At 46.1% G+C, this 19,889-nt stretch overlaps 1 protein-coding gene across 2 annotated transcripts; it reads left to right on the top strand.

Moving 5' to 3' along the window:
• The first annotated feature begins 1,739 nt into the window (after nucleotides 1-1,739).
• On the top strand, nucleotides 1,740-8,990 carry pla2g3 (phospholipase A2 group III). 2 transcript variants are annotated; one of them, XM_080529890.1, is made up of 8 exons: nucleotides 1,740-1,931; nucleotides 2,283-2,692; nucleotides 3,476-3,608; nucleotides 3,730-3,864; nucleotides 4,746-5,401; nucleotides 5,599-5,728; nucleotides 6,750-6,863; nucleotides 8,217-8,990. In XM_080529890.1, the coding sequence occupies exons 2-8, from the start codon at nucleotides 2,461-2,463 to the stop codon at nucleotides 8,452-8,454; spliced, it is 1,638 nt and encodes a 545-aa protein (XP_080386016.1). In that variant the 5' UTR covers nucleotides 1,740-1,931; nucleotides 2,283-2,460; the 3' UTR covers nucleotides 8,455-8,990. The 2 variants fall into 2 exon arrangements, with proteins under 2 accessions (XP_080386016.1, XP_080386015.1); XM_080529889.1 differs by lacking the exon at nucleotides 1,740-1,931 and having other exon boundaries at nucleotides 2,121-2,692.
• The last annotated feature ends 10,899 nt before the right edge of the window (nucleotides 8,991-19,889 follow it).

The following is a 19,889-nucleotide window of genomic DNA, read 5'->3' as shown; positions in this document are numbered from 1 at the left end:
AGTGAAATGTATGTACACACTGTTTGTTAAGGGGAGCTGTTGAATGTTATGGAGCATATGTGTATGTCCTGTATGAATATGTTTACATTATTAGTTTTAACTGTTTATGTTAATGAAGTGATAACATGCAGTACCACTCGTCCAAGAACCACTGGGACCTGGAATGCACTGACTTACTTAGAGCTCTCTCTCTCTCTGTCTCTCTCTCTCTCTCTCTCTCTCTCTCTCTCTCTCTCTCTCTCTCTCCTCTCTCTCTCTCTCTCTCTCTCTCTCTGTCTCTCTCTCTCTCTCTCTCTCTCTCTCTCTCTCTCTCTCCCCCTCTCTCTCTCTCTCCCTCTCCCTCTCTCTCTCTCTCTCTCTCTCTCTCTCTCTCTCTCTTCTCTCTCTCTCTCTCTCTCTCATGTCGAGCAAAGTAATTATTATAGCAATCCTGTGTAATGGATTTACAAAGCCTGGTGAAATGCTTATGAAACAGTGTAATGTTGACATGCGCTACGATAATGGCCCTGCATCTTATCTTACTGTGAGAGTCAATACATGCTCACAAAATACAAAGAGTGTGCCCTGTCTAGAGAGATCCTGCATTATGAAATGTTAATTGATGCATATTCTAAAATGTGAAATGACCTGTGATTGCATGGCATCGACAATAATGCAATGTACAATTAAATAATAAAGTGGAAAGTGTTGAAATGGCATAATATGGATTTCTCCTTTTACTTAAAAAAAAATCTAATATGAAGAAGGTTGACATTCACACATATTAGCTACTGTTCTCATGTAAGAAGAGAGCATGCAAATAGTTACAGTAACACGTAGGCCTAAACATCATAAACGGGGACGCGGTTATAGCTTTTGTGACATGGCAGGAAACGTTGGACGATCAGGTGAGGTTTGCGCCGATCGCCCCACCAAGACACGCATCACCAGATTAGTGAACTTTGCATTTGTTGATAATGGTATTGTCATGTCCAACTAGGTTAAAGTTCACGGACCTGATCGCATCATTGGCCTTCGGTTTAAACTTGAACTCCACGTTGCAGTTTTTTGTTTTTTTTTTACCTTTATTTAACCAGGCAAACATGTAAGAACAAATTCTTATTTACAAATGCAGCCTTACCAAAAAGCAATGGCTCTTTGGGGGGGGGGGGGGGGGGGGGTTTAGAAATAAAACAAGGTTAAATAATTTACAACAATAAAACACTGGCAAATACAGATGCATTAAAATACTAACAGTCAGAGAGAGGGGAGAGAGACGGAGGAGGTAGGGGTGAGGAAGAGCGGAGGTGAGGGATAGCGGGGGTAGTGGAGCAGCAGGGGTACTTAAAATGAGGCAGTGATGGGTTATGGGAGGGGTGAGAGACGGTGATCAACAGGTGCATTGATCGACTATGGTTCGCTGCAGGATTTGTTTGAAAGCAGTGAGTGAGGTGAGGGCGGTGAGTTTGAGGGTGTTCTGTAAAGTGTTCCAGTCGTGTGCTGCAGCGAACCGGAAAGCGCTGCGACCGACAACGGTACGGGCTTTGGGGATGGTGAGTCGGACAAGATCACTGGATCTTGGCAGTTCACCATCATCCCACAGAAGTTGAATTATTAGATGAAATAATGATTTATCACTTGCCAATAAAATGCCGCTTATTAGCCGCTCTGTTATCTTATCTTATCAGATGTTTGGTAGTTGTAATGATTGATTCATCTTTGCGTATTTATGGTGTGTGTTTGTGTTTGTGTGTGTGTGTGTGTGTGTGTGTGTGTGTGTGTGTGTGTGTGTGTGTGTGTGTGTGTGCGTGCGCACGTGCGCGCGCGCGCGGATGGGGAGAGGGAGGCGTGCTGAATGTTGACATCATTCTGGACGTAACCGTGGGAAAGTCCCGAACCGCAGTTTAAAACCACCTGGAATTGATAGCCGCCAGAGGATCTCAGGTAATACAGTGGATGCTTTCACTGATGACGCAGGGAACTGCAAAAAACGTGTAGCAACTTTCAGCAGTAGGTTTATTCAACCCCTGAGAAGAAGAATTCGAAAGACACTTTTCAATTTATTTATATATTGTAGGCACATACTTATTATTATTTAAGCTACATTTCTATTGGATGAAAGTGTGCATTTTGGTGCCGAAAATGCATAGGCCTATGAGGTACCCTTTATGCCTTGCTGTTATAATAATATCAGCGTTTCTAAAGTTGAGCACTGCTGATGAAACTAGGAACTTCTGCTTCTGGACTAAAATCACGTCGAATGGCGAGAGTCACCACAGTTTCCTTCGCCACAACAAGAAGAGCCACCAGCACTCCTCTCCATCCCACCGCCTCTACCACAGTGTCTGGTCTGGGCAGCGCACACTGGTCAACTGCGCTTGGAGCGACGACACGGCGGGAACAGAAGACTACCTGTCTCTGTGTCAGAAGAATAAGGGAGATTTTTCGGACAAACCGGACAAGCACTTTGACATCAGAACGATGCTTGGACCGGACAGTCCGTGCGTTGTCACCGAGCGCGAAGAACACACGGGAAGCGGGCGTATGAGTATTGATGACACCGTCAGTTTATTGTCCCGGCAGCAGCATCCCTGGGTTGGCGGTGATGACAGTCCCGGGGCGATGAGGCGCCGGCGCGTCAAGCGCAGTTTCATTGTACCAGGAACGCTTTGGTGCGGCTCGGGGAACAATGCAGCTGCGTACTCAGATTTAGGTAGGTAATACCAGCATTTTAGTATGTTTTAAAAACAGGATATAACTGGTGATGGTATATGTTTCCCATTTACTCGTCCGACCTAGGCTACATTTCCAGCTGACATACACTGTATGGACACAATTATCATCTGGGGCTCTTGGTTTGGGCTAGGCCCCTTAGTTCCAGTGAAGGGAAATCTTAATGCTACAGCATACAATGTGATTCTAGAGAATTGTATGCTTCCAACTTTGTGGCAACAGTTTGGGGAAGGCCCTTTCCAGTTTCAGCATGACAATGCCCCTATACACAAAGTGAGGTCCATAATGACATGGTTTGCCGAGTTTGGTCTGGGAGAACATGACTGGCCTGCGCACAGAGCTCTGACCTTTGGGATGAATTGGAGCACAGTCTGTGAGCCAGTCCTTCTCGCCCAACATCAGTGCCCGACCTCATTAATTGCCGCCATTGATGTGTGAATGTGTGTGTGAATGGGTGAATGAGAAGCCGTTGTAAAGCGCTTTGGATAAAGGACCTATATAAGTGCAGTCCATTTACCATTAATGCTCTTCTGGCTGAATGGAAGGAAATCCCCGCAACCATAATTCTAAAAACTAGTAGAAAGTCTTCCCAGAAGAGTGGAAGCTGTTATAGCAGCAAAGGTGGAACCAACTCCATATTAGTGCCCATGGTTTTGGAATGAGTAGTTCAACAAGCACATATGGGTGTGATGTTCGTGTGTCCCAATACTTTTGTCCATATAGTGTACCCAGTGCTGATTCAGTCTCTGTCTACCCATCGCAGGTGTGTTTGCGCGGACAGATAGTTGTTGCCGTGAGCATGACCAGTGTAAGGACACCGTCCTCTCCTTTGAGTCTAACTACGGCGTCTTCAACGCCAACATCTTCACCATGTCTCACTGTGACTGCGACAAGAGGTAAGATGTAGCTGTCAATACGTCTACTGTCCAAAGTAGAACATTTTGGTCCTGTATGACCCCATATTCCAAAAGTATTGAGACATTATATGGGCTAACATGTCTGTGTTCTGTCATGCAGGTTTCGCAGGTGTTTGCTGGGGGCTCAGGACAGCATATCTGATGTGGTGGGCTATACCTTTTTTAACCTGCTGAAGTTGCAGTGCTTTGAGTTCTCCCACAGACTCCAATGTGCACAAAGAAACTGGTTTGGCATGTAAGTATTAACCTTTTAGATAAACATGTTAGTTCATGAAATGGCATAGATAATACTTGAATGGCATGTATAACAAGGGCGGTGTGCGCGGCGGATTGTGCCGCAGGTGGGGTCCAGGACAAAGTGATAGCAGCCGGCAGAGGTGGAGGCAGGGATCAACTTCCTGTGCAAGGCAGACACATAACAAAGCAGGCGCACACACGGACACTGAACAAACAGGGAGATGGACCAGCAGGGAGCGCATCAATACACAAGTGCCAAACATAGGTGGCACGCATTAGTCCACAACGAGGAGAGGAACAGGGAGTGTAGTAGTGTCAGCGCCACCAGGGGAGTCACCAAGGAGTCACCAGGGAAATGGTGACCCCCAACCGTAACAGGCATGATGCCCTTCTTCAAATCGCTAGCCTCATAGCATAATTGCCTAAGTCATGCGTCACTTGTGGTCAGCCGAGCCATCTTTGTATGTAGAGTCAAAAATGCCTATGTCAAAGAGATGAAGAGATGAAAGAGATAGTGATTTTGGAACAAGCATTCTGATAGGCTGACGGCATAGGCAATAATGCACAAGTCGCTTTACAAACCGAAAAGATCGAGTAGTATAAAAAGAAACAAAAAAGAAATAAAAGAAAGTATAGGGGTCTAATACATTTTTAGATGACTAAATCTAAGTCTAGGTGTCTTTGTAGGACAATCTATTCTGTATACTGCAATTTCAGATGGAGAAGCGGCGAACAAGCAACGCCAGCGAGCGACCTCTCTCACCCGGCATTTTTGAGAGTGCATAAGAGTGACATTATATACTGTTCTGATGTAGCAATATGCCATGTGTTAACAGCAACAACACCACTATTGACCTCTAACTCACCTTCCTGTCTCAGGTGTCAGGTGTCTGAGATGGTTCTTTATGCTGTGGTACATCCTCCCACACTCTATAACTCCACCCACCCAGACAGTGGTGAAGACAACATGGCTGCCAACACCACCACGACTACTATCAGCACCACCATGAGGACCGCTCCAGCACAGCTCACCACAGGGCCTCGGGACACCAGCACGTCAGTCACGGTGGCCTCCTCCACCTCTGGGACTTCCGCTGGTGCTGGCACTTCCGCCCCTGCCTCTCCAACCGTCTTCTCCTCTGCCTCTGCGGCCAGCCCCACCCTCACCCTCCCCCCCGCCCCTGGTGCAGCAGACACCAGCACCTCACACAAGAGCACGCAGGGGACAGAGACAGCGTCCGTGTCTGTGAGCAGTAAGGTAGGGGAGACCGCCCTACCTACCCAGAAGCCCAGGACCCCATCCTCAGCCACAGCCACCTTCTCTAAGGCCCTGTTTACCCAGGACCCTAGGACCCCATCCACAGCCAAACACACCTTCCCTAACACCCTGTCTACCCAGGATCCTAGGACCCCATCCTCAGCCAAACACACCTTCTCTAACACCCTGCCTACCCAGGACCCTAGGACCCCATCCTCAGCCAAACGCACCTTCTCCAACGCCCTGCCTCTGCCTGAGCAAAACACAACAAACACAGGTACGCGGGAGGGAGGAAAACATAATGTACTGTATGTGAAGGTTTTTAATGCATATCAACCAATCGATCATTTTGCATCTGTCTGCCTACTTGCCTGTCTGCCTGTCTGCCTGTCTGCCTGCCTGCCTGTCTGTCTGCCTTTTATCTATCTATCGCCCCTAAAACACCATTCCCCTCATCCTGCATCCTCTCTGTAGGGAAGCCGCAGGTGTGTGAGATGTACAGGGACCTGGATGTGTGTCGGTTCAAGATCCTTCCCTGGCAGAAGAGATACGGCCTCCACAACCCTGAACCCAGAACTCTCTACCACTGCAACTGTACCAGCAGGTCATTTACCTTACATTTACCTAGATACAACACCCTCTACCACTGCACCTGTACCAGCAGGTCATTTACCTTACATTTACCCAGATACAACACCCTCTACCAGGGCCGGTCCTAGACATAGGCGAACTAGGCGGTCGCCTAGGGCGCCAAATGCCTGGAGGGCGCCAAATGCCAAATGCCCCCAAAAAGGTTTTTTTACATTTAAATACTTTTATGTCTCTATGAATTTCATGTCTCTATGAAAATACGTCTCAGCCTACTGTCTCTATTATGCTTCGCGGTTAGTCACACTCGCCTCTTGCGAACCTCCCGCCCACCCGCCCGCAACTAACGTGCGTGCCCTCTCTCGAAGGTGGCTTACTGTTGAATGTGTGGGTGGTGATGAGGCAGTACTGGTGGCTTAATGTGGTGGTGGCGCCCCTAAAATTTGGGGGGAGAGGGGGGGGCATCAAATCATACTCTCGCCTAGGGCACCTAAATGCCTAGGACCGGCCTTGCCCTCTACCACTGCACGTGCACCACTACGTGGCAGCATGGGCTTGAACCGGCGTGTCACAACCAGCTGGTTTACAGCCTCGTGTGTAAAGATCACACACACCGCTGGCAGAGAGTCGTGGTGCAGTTGCTTCATGTTTCACAACACACAGAAGTAGGGCAGCAGAACACACACCCACACACACGTACACACACACACACACACACACACACAGACACACAGACACACGTGCGCACGCATGCGCACACGACAGACAGACACACAGACAGACACACACACACACACACACACACATAGACACGCACACGCACACAAACACACAAACAGAGACAGACAGGCACACACACACACACACACACACACACACACACACAGAGACACAGAGACACAGACATAGACAGACAGACACACAAGTGCACCAGAGATTACCAGAGATTAAACATATTAGTCCATATCTCTGTGTACATAGCGGGGGGGGGGGAGTCCTTTCATGTAGCTGGTGTCTCACCCTGATGTGTCCTGCAGGTTGTTCCAGGGTCTGAGTCAGCAGAAGGAGGAGAGCAGGCTGCAGACCGTTCTACTGGGCTACGTCTCTCAGTCCTGCTTCAGCCTGCCGCAGGACTGCATTAAAGGGACCAGGTCAGTAGTCAGCACACACACACACACACACACACACACACACGCACACACACACACACACACACACACACACAGTGACACACTATGTGACACGGTCTGGTGAAAAGCTCACAATGTCGACAATTCTCAAGTCACGCAAATGACCAAAAAGCATTTTTTGTATATGTGACATCAGCTGGTGAAAGCGGGAGAAGTGGGGATTACTCACCGAATCCATTGCATTGCAGTGTTTTGGCTTGACTAGCGAGTGTGTGGATTTTCAATATTGACATTTATTTACATTTTTCAGAATAAAAGTCAGAACAATTTGATTGGTTGCCGCTTTCACCAGCTGCTGTCACATATTACGAAAGTTGAAGTGTTGAAGAGCCCACTCGATATAACAAACAACAGTTTTAGGATCACTAAATACTTATAATTTGTGAATTGGATTCACTGTCTCGTCTGCCGTAGGCTACTGGGTAAGTGATACATGGTTTGTAAACAAAATTATGTTTTAGGACGTTTTCAAAAGCAAGGACTGTGTGATTGTCTAATTATGTGTAATTAGCATGTTGATGTTCTATCAGCATGTTGTGATGTGCTAAACATGCAGTTAGGTTGTTCATAGCGATGTTCCTTTCTAGCTGCTGGCTACTAGCAGCTGTTTTGCGTGTGTTTTGATTCAGAGCGAGTTTCTCCGGTATTTGGTTTGAGAGGTGCCAACATTCAAATAAACATATCTTCTTCAACTATTTTCAGATTTCAATGCATGACACATCATTTGAAATCTCTGTACTTTCATAATGTGGAAAACACTGAAAAATGACCTTGCCCTACTTGAGGACTTTTTCACCAGACCCTGTCACAAATGAGTCTTTGCCCTCATGATGAAGCTGCCATAGGGTTAATAACCACCCCCCCCACCAGATGGTCAAGCACAAACACACACACACGCACACACACACACATACACACACACACACACACACACACACACACACACACACACACACACACACAGCTCGCCAACTGCTGATTTCCCTCTCTTTCTCACTTTGGGTGTTAATGAGAATGATAGTAACATAAAAAAACATCTCTAATCTCTCTACCCTGACATTCCTCCTATAATACTACACTTGTTATTTACTCATATGTATCTCTATTCATCAACAGCTACTGTATGGGCCAATGAATATATAATGTCACCTATGAATGAGTCATACAACACTAATTAGTCTTTTGCTATGAATAGTGGGAAACCCTGAGGTCTTCTTAACACTGAGTCCCTGAATAGATTTCAGTTTCTTACATTATTTAATTCACAATAGTACGAGTCGGTAACAGAAGCGCTCTGTTTGCTTATGCCTTCAGCTGTACAGCTGCTCTCATCCAGGCACCTCTCCACCAGCTGGAGCAGAAGAAGAAGAGTCGAGACATGGAGGAAGGGCGCCACCTAGAGGCTTCAAAGCCCAAGGTCAGGAAGTACAGAAAAGCCAAGCGCATGGACCGGCCAGTCAGATTGCACAAGCTCTGTGTCAGGATGACACAGCCCAAAGTCCCCAAGAGAAGAACACTGCATCAACACGGTTCAACTGCAGGACACGCTTGAGAAAGATAAAATCAATGAATATTCATGATCTAATTGATCCATTACCCATTATCTTAATGTAGATATTAGTGTAGCGAAGAACAGCTAGAACAGCTTTCATTGTTTCGCACAGTCCTTCCTTGCAGTCTATAGAGTGCTGCATATCAAAATGTAATGAATAAAATATACCTAATTATGACCCATAGTTAGAAGAAACCCATGTCCTCGTCCTCAGAGTATTGTTTCTGTTCTCACTCATTGGGGTTGGTAGTTGTAAATAGTTGTATAGTTGTAGTTAGCTATGAATGTTGTTGTTGTTGTTGTTTTTATACAGTTTTTTACTGGGCCTGCCACAGGTGACAGAGATGAGTTACGGCTGTGTAAATATGGAAGTTACTGTAAATAGTGTAAACTACTTTTCCTTTAAAATGTGACCAGCATAACATTGAAATATTTCAATAAATATACTGTTCCTTCAAGTAACTGCATGATACCATGTTGTCAAATACTGTACATTGTTTGTTTGGATTGATTTTTTATTATTATTACTTGTTTACACACTAAATAAAGCTCTTACTAATCTCTTACTCTTGTGTCCATGTTGCTGTGGAGAAACTTCAAATATATCTATTTTTTTAACGGTCGGCTACTAAGACAATCTTTTTTTTCTCTTCGTATTTCCACATTTAGCTAATACCAAAATGGTACAGATACATGGCTTAAAGGGGTATTCAAACAATTACATCTGGGATTCAAACAATAACAAAAAGGTTGTGGCACTTTTTTGGTAAACAGCTATGGGCCGGAGAAATGCTACCACTCAATTTCATATATTTAGATTGATCTCATGCAGATTAAGCTATGCATATACATTGGGGGAAATAAGCAGATACACACTCAGCACATCAACCATTTTTTAAATGCAGCTATTTAGACCAGACCTTGGTATTAACTCAGTAAAACTACACAGTAAGACATTCTAACATTCCAATCCCTCAAAAAGGCTATGTGCAATAAAGTGACACAGGAAAAAAAGTATTGAACACAGTTCAAAGTAAAAGCACTAAACCAGCTTATGCCACTAATGAGTTCTCCTAACTGTGCTAATTAGAATCAGCTGGGTTAGTGCAAGTTGGTGGGTAAGTATTACCACTCTTTGGCTGTGATCGGAATAGCGTACTAGCATACTACTCATACTAGATATGACGTAGATTTTGAGTATGTAGTACGTTCACACTGTACAGTATGCGAGATTTGAGTATGCGAGAAATTTAGTAGGCGAGCAGTTACTTCCGTGAAAATTGAAGTCGGTTACGATGGACACTAGCTCGAGTCCTATTTCCCAAAATGCATTTCGCGTCCAGGGATGCAGAGTTGTGTCCAGGGTTGCCAGATGGGGCGGGTTACCGCCGAATGGGCTACTTGATTTTGAGGTTAATTTTAGGCTGTAAATTGTCAATCCCATCTGGCAACCCTGTGCGCTTTCAGCCTCGTCAAACTGCATCATACAAACTTGTCATACAGCTTTTGTTTACATTGTCGATAGCCTGGGGACCGAAAGCTTGCAATAAACATAGTTTTTTGCACATATTTGAGTGTGCAGATGCTGCTTTTTTGCACTCTATTTGATACTCTTCAGCTGCAGCACCCCAGCTAAGTCTGATCACGGATGAGCGGTGGTATTTTCACTATACTGGGAATTAACATGTATTAACAATAATTAACATTAACATGGTGAAATGCATTCTTAGACATGACTACATCATTTTTTAATTGATGATTACAAATATGCCACTTGAAATGCATGAAATCCAAGTTTATTTGTGTCTTACACACATGTTCACCTAGTATTTGACTGTTTGTAGCCCAATCACGAATGATCCCAGTATTGTAGCTTCAGACGGACAAGTTGGTTGTAGTGCTTGCCCACGATATGTTATTGCTCATATATATTTATTTTAATCATGTTATTTTACCAACTGTTAAGACAACAATATAGTAAGCTGTGTACATACATCTACTGATGCCTCTGGACACAACCTCAGTGATGTTCCTGGAATCATCGGGCGTTTCGGGTCTTTCAACATCATACACCCTCCTCCAGGTGACCCAGCTGCGGCTGATCAGACCCCAGCTTGTGTCCAGATGGCTAACTAGCTACCATGACTCCATGGCTCTCCTCTTTTGAGCCACAGCCATCTAGAGGCTCTCTCTGCCGCATTGGTGGTACTGCGGATGGCTCTCCTCTTTCTCTCTCCATCGATGCCCAAACTGCTGAAGGCTCTGGCCAAGGAACGGGCTGCAAATCCTCTGCAACCAACCTCTACTGGGAAACACCTCGCTCTCCAACCAGCCTGCTGGCAGTCACTGACCAGTCCCGCGTACTTGGAGAGCTTCCTCTCAAAGGCTTCTTCCAAGCGGTCTTCCCACGGGACTGTCAGTTCCAGCAGCACTGCTTGCCTGGTGGACTCAGACAAGAGAACAATGTCTGGTCGCAGGGTGGTGACTACAATGTGGCTGGGGAACTTCAGCTGATGTTCAAGGTCAACCAACAGCTGCCAGTCTCTTGCAGAGGTCAAGATGCCTGCAGATGTTTTCCTGGCAGGGGTTGGCTGCTCCCCAGCTCTGACAAAGGCGATGGTTTTCTTGGAGGGTCGGAACTGCTTTGCCCACACAAATCCTGCGCTGATGGCTTCAGCAATGGTCTTCAGGACTTGGTCATGCCTCCACCTGTACCGTCCATCTCCAAGGGCCCTTGTACAGCAGCTGAGGATGTGTTCCAGGGTTCCTCGCTTGGAACACAGTTGGCATGCTGGTGTCTCTGCTATGCCCCATGTGTGCAGATTTGACGGGCTTGGAAGCACATCATAGACTGCCTGGATGAGGAATTTGATGCGGTGAGGCTCGGCTTTCCAAAGCTCAGCCCAGGTCACCTTCCTCTCAATCGCATTCTCCCATCTCGTCCAAGCTCCCTGTTGCTTCATTCCCACTGCCTTGCAGGTTCTTGTCTCCTCCACTGCTGCTCTCACCTCCTCCTGAACAAGGCGGCGGTCCTGTGACGCAGCCTCGTCTCTGCCTCTTGAACAGCTTCCTCTGCCCTCCACTTCCTGCCAGTCCTCACTTGGATCCCTGCATTAGCCACCTTCGGATCACTAGAGTCCCTGTACTGAACCACTTCTCTGGCTCTTGTCACCTTGAATTCCTCCTCCAAGGATTTGAAGGGCAGTTGCAGTTTGTTGGTGTTCCCATAGAGTGCGGTGCTGCTCAAACTCCTTGGTAATCCAAGCCATCTCTGGAGGTGGTTGCTGACCCTCCTCTCTAAGGTCTCCACTGTTGAGATAGGGACCGCATAGACAAGGAGGGGCCACAGGATCCTGGGAAGAATGCCATGTTGGTAAACCCAGGCTTTAAACTTCCCGGGTAGGCCTGACTTGTCCACGGATTTCAGCCAGCCATCCAACTCAGTGCAGGTCAACTGGATGGATATTGTGTCTCTCAGAGAGCAGTCAAAAACCTTGCCCAAGCTCTTGACTGGCTTCTCTGTGATAGTTGGGATGGCTGTGCCTGTGATGGTAAACCGGAACTTGTCCTCCACTTTCCCTTTCCTCAGCACCATCGATCTTGATTTGGCGGGTTTGAAACGCATCCGGGCCCACTCCACTAGCTTTTCGAGTCCCTTCAGAATCCACCGGCAGCCTGGGACTGATTCTGTCGTGACTGTGAGGTCATCCATGAATGCCCTGATGGGTGGTTGCCGTTGTCCGGAATTCGTTCGGGGCCCTCTGCACTCTGGCTCAGCAGACTTGGTGAGCATGTTCATGGCTAGGGAGAACAGTGTCACAGAGATAGTGCACCCTGTGATGATACCGATCTCCACCTTGTGCCAACTGGATGTTATTGCTCCTGAAGAGACCCTCATCCTGAAATTGCTGTAGTAATCAGCGATGAGGTCTCTACACCTGCTGGGGACATGATGCTTCGTCAAGGTGAACTGAACCAGCTTGTGTGGAATGGAGCCGAATGCATTTGCCAGGTCAAGCCACAACACTGACAGGTTGCCTTTGTTCTCTCGGGCCTCCCGAATGAGCTGTGTCACCACGCCGGTATGCTCCAGACAACCTGGCATTCCTGACACACCGCCCTTCTGGACGGATGTATCGATGTAGGTGTTCTTTGCCAGGTAGGTACACAGCCGTCTGGAAACAGTGCTGAAGAAAACCTTTGCCTCAACACACAGCAGGGAGATGATGCGGAACTGGTCTAGCCTTTATTTATGTAAACCAGCTCCTTTCCCTTCTTGTTTTTTTGTTTTTTTTCCTAGCACCAGGGGAGCCCCCCCTCCCAAATTTCGTTGTTTGGTACCTGTACTATATCAATGACAATAAAGACCATTCATTCATTCATTCATTCAACTGGTCTAGCTGAGTGGAGTTTTCCTCCTTCGGGATCCAAACCCCTTCAGCCACTCTCCATTGTTCAGGTATCTTCCCCCTTCTCCAGAAGACTCGCAGGATTTTCCACAGACGCAGCAGGAGTTTGGGACAGTTCTTGTACACTTTGTATGAAGTGCCACTCGGTCCTGGAGCAGAGCTTGCCCTTGCTTTGCGGACAACCTCCCTGACTTCCTTCAGCTGCAGCTCCGACATGTCGAATTGCTCTTCCGGTTCAGGGGGGTCTATGAGGATGTTGCACTCTCCCAACTCCTGCTCTCTTGCGGGATCGCTGTACGTCTGCTTCAGATGATGGTCTATCTCTTCCTGCGAGGAGGCCAGTTTGCCACTGCGCTTCTGCCCGAGCAAATCCTTCATGAACTTGAAGGGGTTGGCTATGAATGCAGCACGTTTACGTGCCCCCTTACGTGCCCCACGCCGCCGCCTCCGATGCCACTCAGCCCGGCGGAGAATCCTGATGTTTTTCCATTGGATGCACATTAGCTGGGCCAGGCCAGTGCGTTCCTCCTCTCCTGCCACCTTGTACTGGGACTTCAGCGCTTTCATCTCCTGCCTGATGTTATGGATCTTTGCAGCTCTTTGGTTCTTTACGGACGATGTTCCGGAGCTTTTCTTCTCCTTCACACCGAACCGTTCAGCTGCAATGCTGACAATGATTGTTGTCATCGCCTGTAGCTTCCTGTCAGCCTCGCCCTTCACCTAGCTAGTTACTTGAGCTAGATAAAGATGTTGTCGTGTATTCTTATTGGTTATGAATCAAAGAACAGTTAGTTTAAGACAATTTAATCAGTTACAGGCAGATTAATACATTACATGCGTTCCCCATGGACCTCGGGCTGGAAGAGAGCGCTCCCTCCCTCTCTCTCTCCGTTCCGCTCCAGAGGGGAGGGGCCAGCGTGTGTGTGTGTCCCTGCCCAACCCCCAAAGGTCCCTGCTGGTCATCTGGTTGCCATAGAACCCTCATTGCTAGAGGGCATCATGTCCCTGCATGCCCCGGTATGTGTGTGTGTCTAAAACATACTACATATTCATACATAGATCATACATACTACAGAAATATACGACACATCCCCCCTCGGACCACCCAGAGGGTGTTCCGAAACTAAACTACCATAAAACAAAAACAAAAACACAAAACCCCACAAAACATCCCCAAAAAAAAAAAAAAAATTTTTTTTTTTTTAAATAAAATTAAAAATTAAAAAATAAACAACAACAGACAGAAAAACTACACCAACACACAACACAAGAAGCACAATAACACAGACCAACCCAGGACCAGTATTAGGAACCAAAGATATCATAAACAAAAAATAGAAAACAACCAATAATAAACAGAATTTTGAAAATAACAATCACAATTAAACTAAACACAGTTCATCATGCACAAATCAATACAGAAACTTCCAACGACCGATGTTTTCTTTGTCCTTGAAGCGTCAGGGTCAGAGGTTACTAGCACTTGTACCCAGTTGGAGAACAGCCTTTACCGCTGTCTCAGATTGATAACACTTTCATAGTCAGGAGCTTTCCATTTTCGTTGCGCTAGGAACAGAACCTCTCTCCTAGCTTTGTATAACCACCACATCACTTCTCAACTGACCTCAATCACACGATATAGAAACAAACAAACAATACACAAATAATGACATTCAGTTATCATAACACATAATTCTCCAACAGTAAGCATAGGACAAAGGGAATGCATTAATGCATAGATCTTCACCTCAGGTGAGGACTAGTCTTCTGAAAAGTTCATTAACGTGGACTGAGTGACTGATTTTCCAAAAACAGTCAATGAGGCCCTGCCTCCTAAGAAAGTCAAAAATCATGTCTGCTATAATAGGTGCTCCTATCTTGGCAAAATAAGTTTCCCATGCCCCTAAGACCATTTCCAGCCATGCTATCATCTGCTGTCCATTCCCGTCGTTCCCTTTGATCTGCTGCTTCACTACCCTATTCATAGTCTTTAATCTTTTCCTAACTGGTCGTCGTCCGTCAGTGTCATTGAGGTTAAGGCAGCCGCCTGGTCCCCTCCCACGCTGATCAAGGTCTGGGGAGTCGCCCTCAGCATCATCTGAAGCATGGTGCAGGCACTCGCCAGCATCCCCAGTAGCACAGGTGTCCAGGCTTTGGACACTCCCAGGCTGGACCTCCAGACTGTCAGCACTCTCTGCTTCGTTGGTTTCTGGTTCATTGGCATCTGGACAGCTTTCCACTGTCCCCTCGGTTTCAGGCACTGCCGGTAATGTCACTGGCTGTAACACTGGCCTTGCCACTGGCTCTGGCAACACCACAGCATCTCCTCGTAGCTCCTCCTTCTCAGGTTCTCTGGGGACCTCGGCACCTGTTGGCACAACATCCTGCCTACTCTGTACATCCACCCCCCTGTCCACCACCCGTGGCCCTATTGGGGTAGGGATATGCCCAGACACCACTGGTGTACCCACTCTGATGTTGTTTCTCCAACAGACCCCACATTGACCTAAAGCATGGTCAATCTGTTCCATCAAATATGGACTCCAAAACCCATATTTCTTGGTGATCTTGCGTCTTACCTCCCCCCTAGCCACATGTGCTAATCCATGAGCTTCCTGTATTAACATGCCTAATAAATCTGAGGGTGCTACAACCAACCCCTCATGATTCCTCCATAGACCTGTGTCATCCTGACTTGCCCCCCTTGCTAGCCAAACGCTCTTGTCTAACGTAGTTACTCTACTCTGTAACATCAATAAATCCTCAAGTGTGACCATGCCCTGTAATTGCTTTTCATGTGTGACCAGAAGACCTTTACCTGCCTTGTCTGCTCCTGTAATGGCTTTGGCTGCATCCTCTGCAGCCCTGTTACCTTGTGTGACATGTGATGAGTCAGACCTGTGTGTGGCACACTTCACTATGGCTAATTCCTTTGGCTTCATCATGGCTTGTAACAGCTTCATGATCTGTGCGTGATGCTGTATAGGCGTACCATCAGTTCTCTTAAAACCCCGCCCCCTCCATACAGCTCCATTAAAATGACAAACATTATGTGCATAGGCAGAGTCGGTGTACACTGTCACTCTCCGTCCGGTTCCCAAGTTGCATGCTTCTGTGAGGGCAATCAATTCAGCCAACTGAGCCGAGCAAGGCTGAGGAACTGCCTCAGCCTGTTCTACAATAAACTTTGAATTTTGTGCTTTAACTAAGGAATACCCAGCGCACAAAGTTTCTCCTACCCCGTAACAAGACCCATCAACCCAATATTCTATATCAGCTCCCTTTAAAGGCAAAGCTTGTAGGTCTGTTCTATGCTTAATCACTCTGGCTGTCGATGGAACCTGAGCACCGGATGGCATCGTCCCCTGACAGCCGTCAGGTGTGCATTTTACTGTACAGTTCAATTGGCATAGAGCATCTCTCCCTAGCAGCCCTGTTGGCGTGTGTTCTGACACAAGTGTTGACAGAGTTGCTCTCTGTCCCTTGTACTCTAAGTCTACAAGCTCAGTTGTAGGAATCAGCTGTTTAATTCCCTCAAATCCGATTGTCTTCACATATTCTCTAGACATAGGGAGGTGCGTGGCGCCTTCAGGCTTCTGTGTCACCACCAGCTGGCACCTCCCACTCGGATCTTCCGGGCACCCCTATAGGCCAGCTGCTGGGCCTCCGTAAGGGTTCATCACTCCTGGAGCAGGTGTAGTAGGGGGCCAATATCCTCCTCCTTGGCTCCCCCCTGCGCCCCCCTGGGGCCTGTTGCAGCAGGCACAGGCTAGATGTCCATTCTGGTCGCATTGGCATGGTTCTAGCATCTCCTTCCCTGCTGCTGTCCATCCCCCTGGCGGTGGTCCTTGGCCAGGCTGTGTGTACATCTGGTATGGAACCGCTTGCACCCCTGGTGGCCCTTGTGGGTATGGATACCCCCCTTGTGGCCCCTGTGGGTAGGACTGGTAAGTAGCAGGATACCCCCCTTGTGGCCCCTGTGAGTAGGACTGGTAAGTAGCAGTCTGCACTCCAGGTGGCTGTTGCTGTGGGGCTAAAGCCTGCACTCCCTCTATGTTCCTCTCGCTTTCAGTCAATTGCAAATGAGTCAATATTCTGAGGGATTCTTCGTCTCGTGCCTTCTGTATCTGAATGTTCTTTCGATATAACTCAACTTGATGAGCTACGTGGTCTATATAAACAGCTTTGTTCATGTGTCGTAGCCCCACCACTTCTGCTAGCTTATCCTTAACTGGGGTAGGAAGCCCTTCTTGTATTTTTTCCCTGATTATGGATTTTTCTAAGGGGTTATCTTCAGCGTCTTTCCCTGTCACACTTCTCCATTGAGAGTGCACACGGGCAATATAACCCCTGGGATTCTCATCCCCCCCCAGTGGCTTCACAATGATATTGTCTGGGTGAATGTGAGTAGGGTAGGTCTCTCTGATTGCTTTCCACAGCCTGCCTCTGTTTGCTGCGAAGAGCTCTGGATCATAAACTGATGTATTGATATATCTATGAAGTCCTGCCTTCATCAATATTTCCTGCATTGTATCCAATCCTGCAATAAAAGCTAAGAGTCTTTTCAGGTCTCCCATCGCGGCCTGCGTTCCTGTCAGTATCACGTCGACCTCTCGCGTCCACGAATGTCCTCCCTCTTGAAGAACTGGGAGTTTCTCGATCACTTCAGACAAATCTGTATGATGCCACGGATGATATTCCATCTTGTTACCCCGAATCAGCACTGGACAGTTCTTTAATGTATTTGATGACATTCGGTGACAATCTCCCTCTTTCTCCGGGCGTCTTCTCCCACCTTTCCTTTCGGCTGTGGCTATCATCTTCCTGACCTGCGCGTTGTAGCCTCCATCTGCATTGTCGTCATCACTTGAGTCTGCACTGCCATCTTCGCTGTCATCTTCCTCGTCACTCCTGTCGTCCCCTTTTCCCCTTGGCTCCTTCTTCTTCTGGGAAGGTTCCTCCAGTGCCTTAGCATATGGAGGGGGACTGGAGGCAGGACACAGGTCTAGGGATGAAATGTTCAATTCCTGTTCCAGTGTTCTGGCCAATTCTTTTTTCTTTTCCGGTTCCATCTGAGCTATTTTCTGTCCCTCTACCTTAAATAGATCTAAAATAGCTAACTCTAACTTGCGTTTCTCTGATCTAATCTTTCCTCTTTGATGTGCTTTGTGCCCATTGATAAGTATTTCCAATGTTGCAATTAATTGTAAATTAATGCTGCCCTCTTTCGGCCACGGCTGTTCAATGTATGCCCAACGGCTATTCCATTTCGTAGACATTTTGCTAATTTCCCTAACAAGAGGATTCATTTTTTCCACTACAGCCATAGGGGATAACGTAGCCAACATTCCACGATGTTCACTAATATCTTTTAACAGCTTCGTGGAATTCGACCCCATTCTACTTTGCTCAATATGCTGACAATATTCTATATTAGATAAGGTGTACGCTTCTTACAACCCACCTTATTTTGTCTTGTTTGCTAAACAAATGCTAGTCCAATATAACTGTATTAACCATCCCCACAAAAACCCTGCAACTTCAGAATAACAGACTTGCCTCTTGTGTATGTCAGTGCAGTATTAACTTAAATCTAATCACTTTGTAAGTACTTTATACTTAAATGTGTTTCCTAATTGTTTATGAATATGTGTCACTTGATTACTCATTCAATACTAATTACAGTTCTGGTCAACACAATTATTAAATCACAAAAGCTGGTCACACCTAAGTATTCACTGATCCACAAAAACCCTTTTACTGCTCAACTATCAAATATGTACTATTCTGCTATTCCTTAATCAAACACTGTGGAAATGACCTAACTAAAATAAAGGATGTAAATTACAAATATTAATTATAACCTGTAAAGAAATCGACTTGTTATTTGGAAAAGAATGAATGATTAGTTAGAATTATTCATTGACACTTCATTGATGTAAACCTGTGAAGTCAATTAGCTATTATCAACATATCATTAGATTGTCACAAAACAATTGATCAAAGTTTTGTGAAAACAGAGAAATAAAATGATCTGAATAATTAATTCAATCAATTTGTAATTAATTAAATTAATTAAATTAATGTAATACATTACAATCATTTATAACCATCTATTTATTAATGTATCGGACTGTTTCATCGACCTCAGCTGTATCTCCCTGAGGATTTAGTGTTTTAAAATGTATTGTCGTATTTCGTCCAGCAGGCGGCGCCAAGTAACCGACTTGCGTATCGATTGCGCATGCGCCAGCGCCTCCGTGTAAAAATGGAGTAGGGGAAGGAGGGGCTAGTCTTTGTCCTTCTGGGGGAAAAACCCGCTGTGGACTCCCAGATCAATCTTTACAACATAACATTGCTTTTCCACAATAATGCCATCTTCCACGACACAACTTCACGATTATCTTTCAATCCAGTTAGACTATTATTTATCTCATTCAAATATTCTACAATGTATTCACGTTTCCCACACAGAGATGGCCTCTGTGTGTGTCCTTCCCCAAGGACAAAGAAAAATGGCGTCTAAGAATGGACTCTCTGACACACTGCAAATGGCGTCTAAATGCAAATGGCGTCTAAACTCCGCCGACAGTACACTGCAAATGGCCGCTTACACAATGGCGTCGTTTCAAACAGACAAAGCCTCATATGTTTTTCACTGCTACAATACAAAATAGACTACCCCGTCCATTTACACCTTAACACAATTCTACACACACACTCACGATATTCCGTAATACCGCTATTAGTTACACAACTAATATCTTAACATAAAAAAGCGAATTACCAAATTCAGCCCTATATCACCAATATACCAATCTAATCGTATATTTACAAAAACGGACTTCAAAATCCGGCTCTCACCAACCCCAGCTTAAAGACTATGCCAACAAGATTACCGTTACACAGATTCTTTTGACTATAACTTATCTGAGATTTACAGCCTATTTTAAACACACCAATCGACTAGAGAGCGATCTCTGCAGAAAATCTACCTTCTTCGTTAGATTGAAGCTTGCAAAATAC

Source organism: Nansenia antarctica (assembly GCF_963989245.1).
Source record: "Nansenia antarctica genome assembly, chromosome: 4".
Taxonomy (NCBI): Eukaryota; Metazoa; Chordata; class Actinopteri; order Argentiniformes; family Microstomatidae; genus Nansenia; species Nansenia antarctica.
Note: the sequence above shows the minus strand (reverse complement) of the source record. Positions and strands in the feature narration are given on the sequence as shown.

Excerpts from the sequence above, each read along its gene's own strand:
- pla2g3 (XM_080529889.1), top strand. The coding sequence starts at position 2,122 with ATGCATAGGCCTATGAGGTACCCTTTATGCCTTGCTGTTATAATAATA. Across the intron at positions 2,693-3,475 it reads AGCTGCGTACTCAGATTTAG|GTGTGTTTGCGCGGACAGAT; the intron begins GTAGGTAATACC and ends TACCCATCGCAG. Across the intron at positions 3,865-4,745 it reads CAAAGAAACTGGTTTGGCAT|GTGTCAGGTGTCTGAGATGG; the intron begins GTAAGTATTAAC and ends TTCCTGTCTCAG.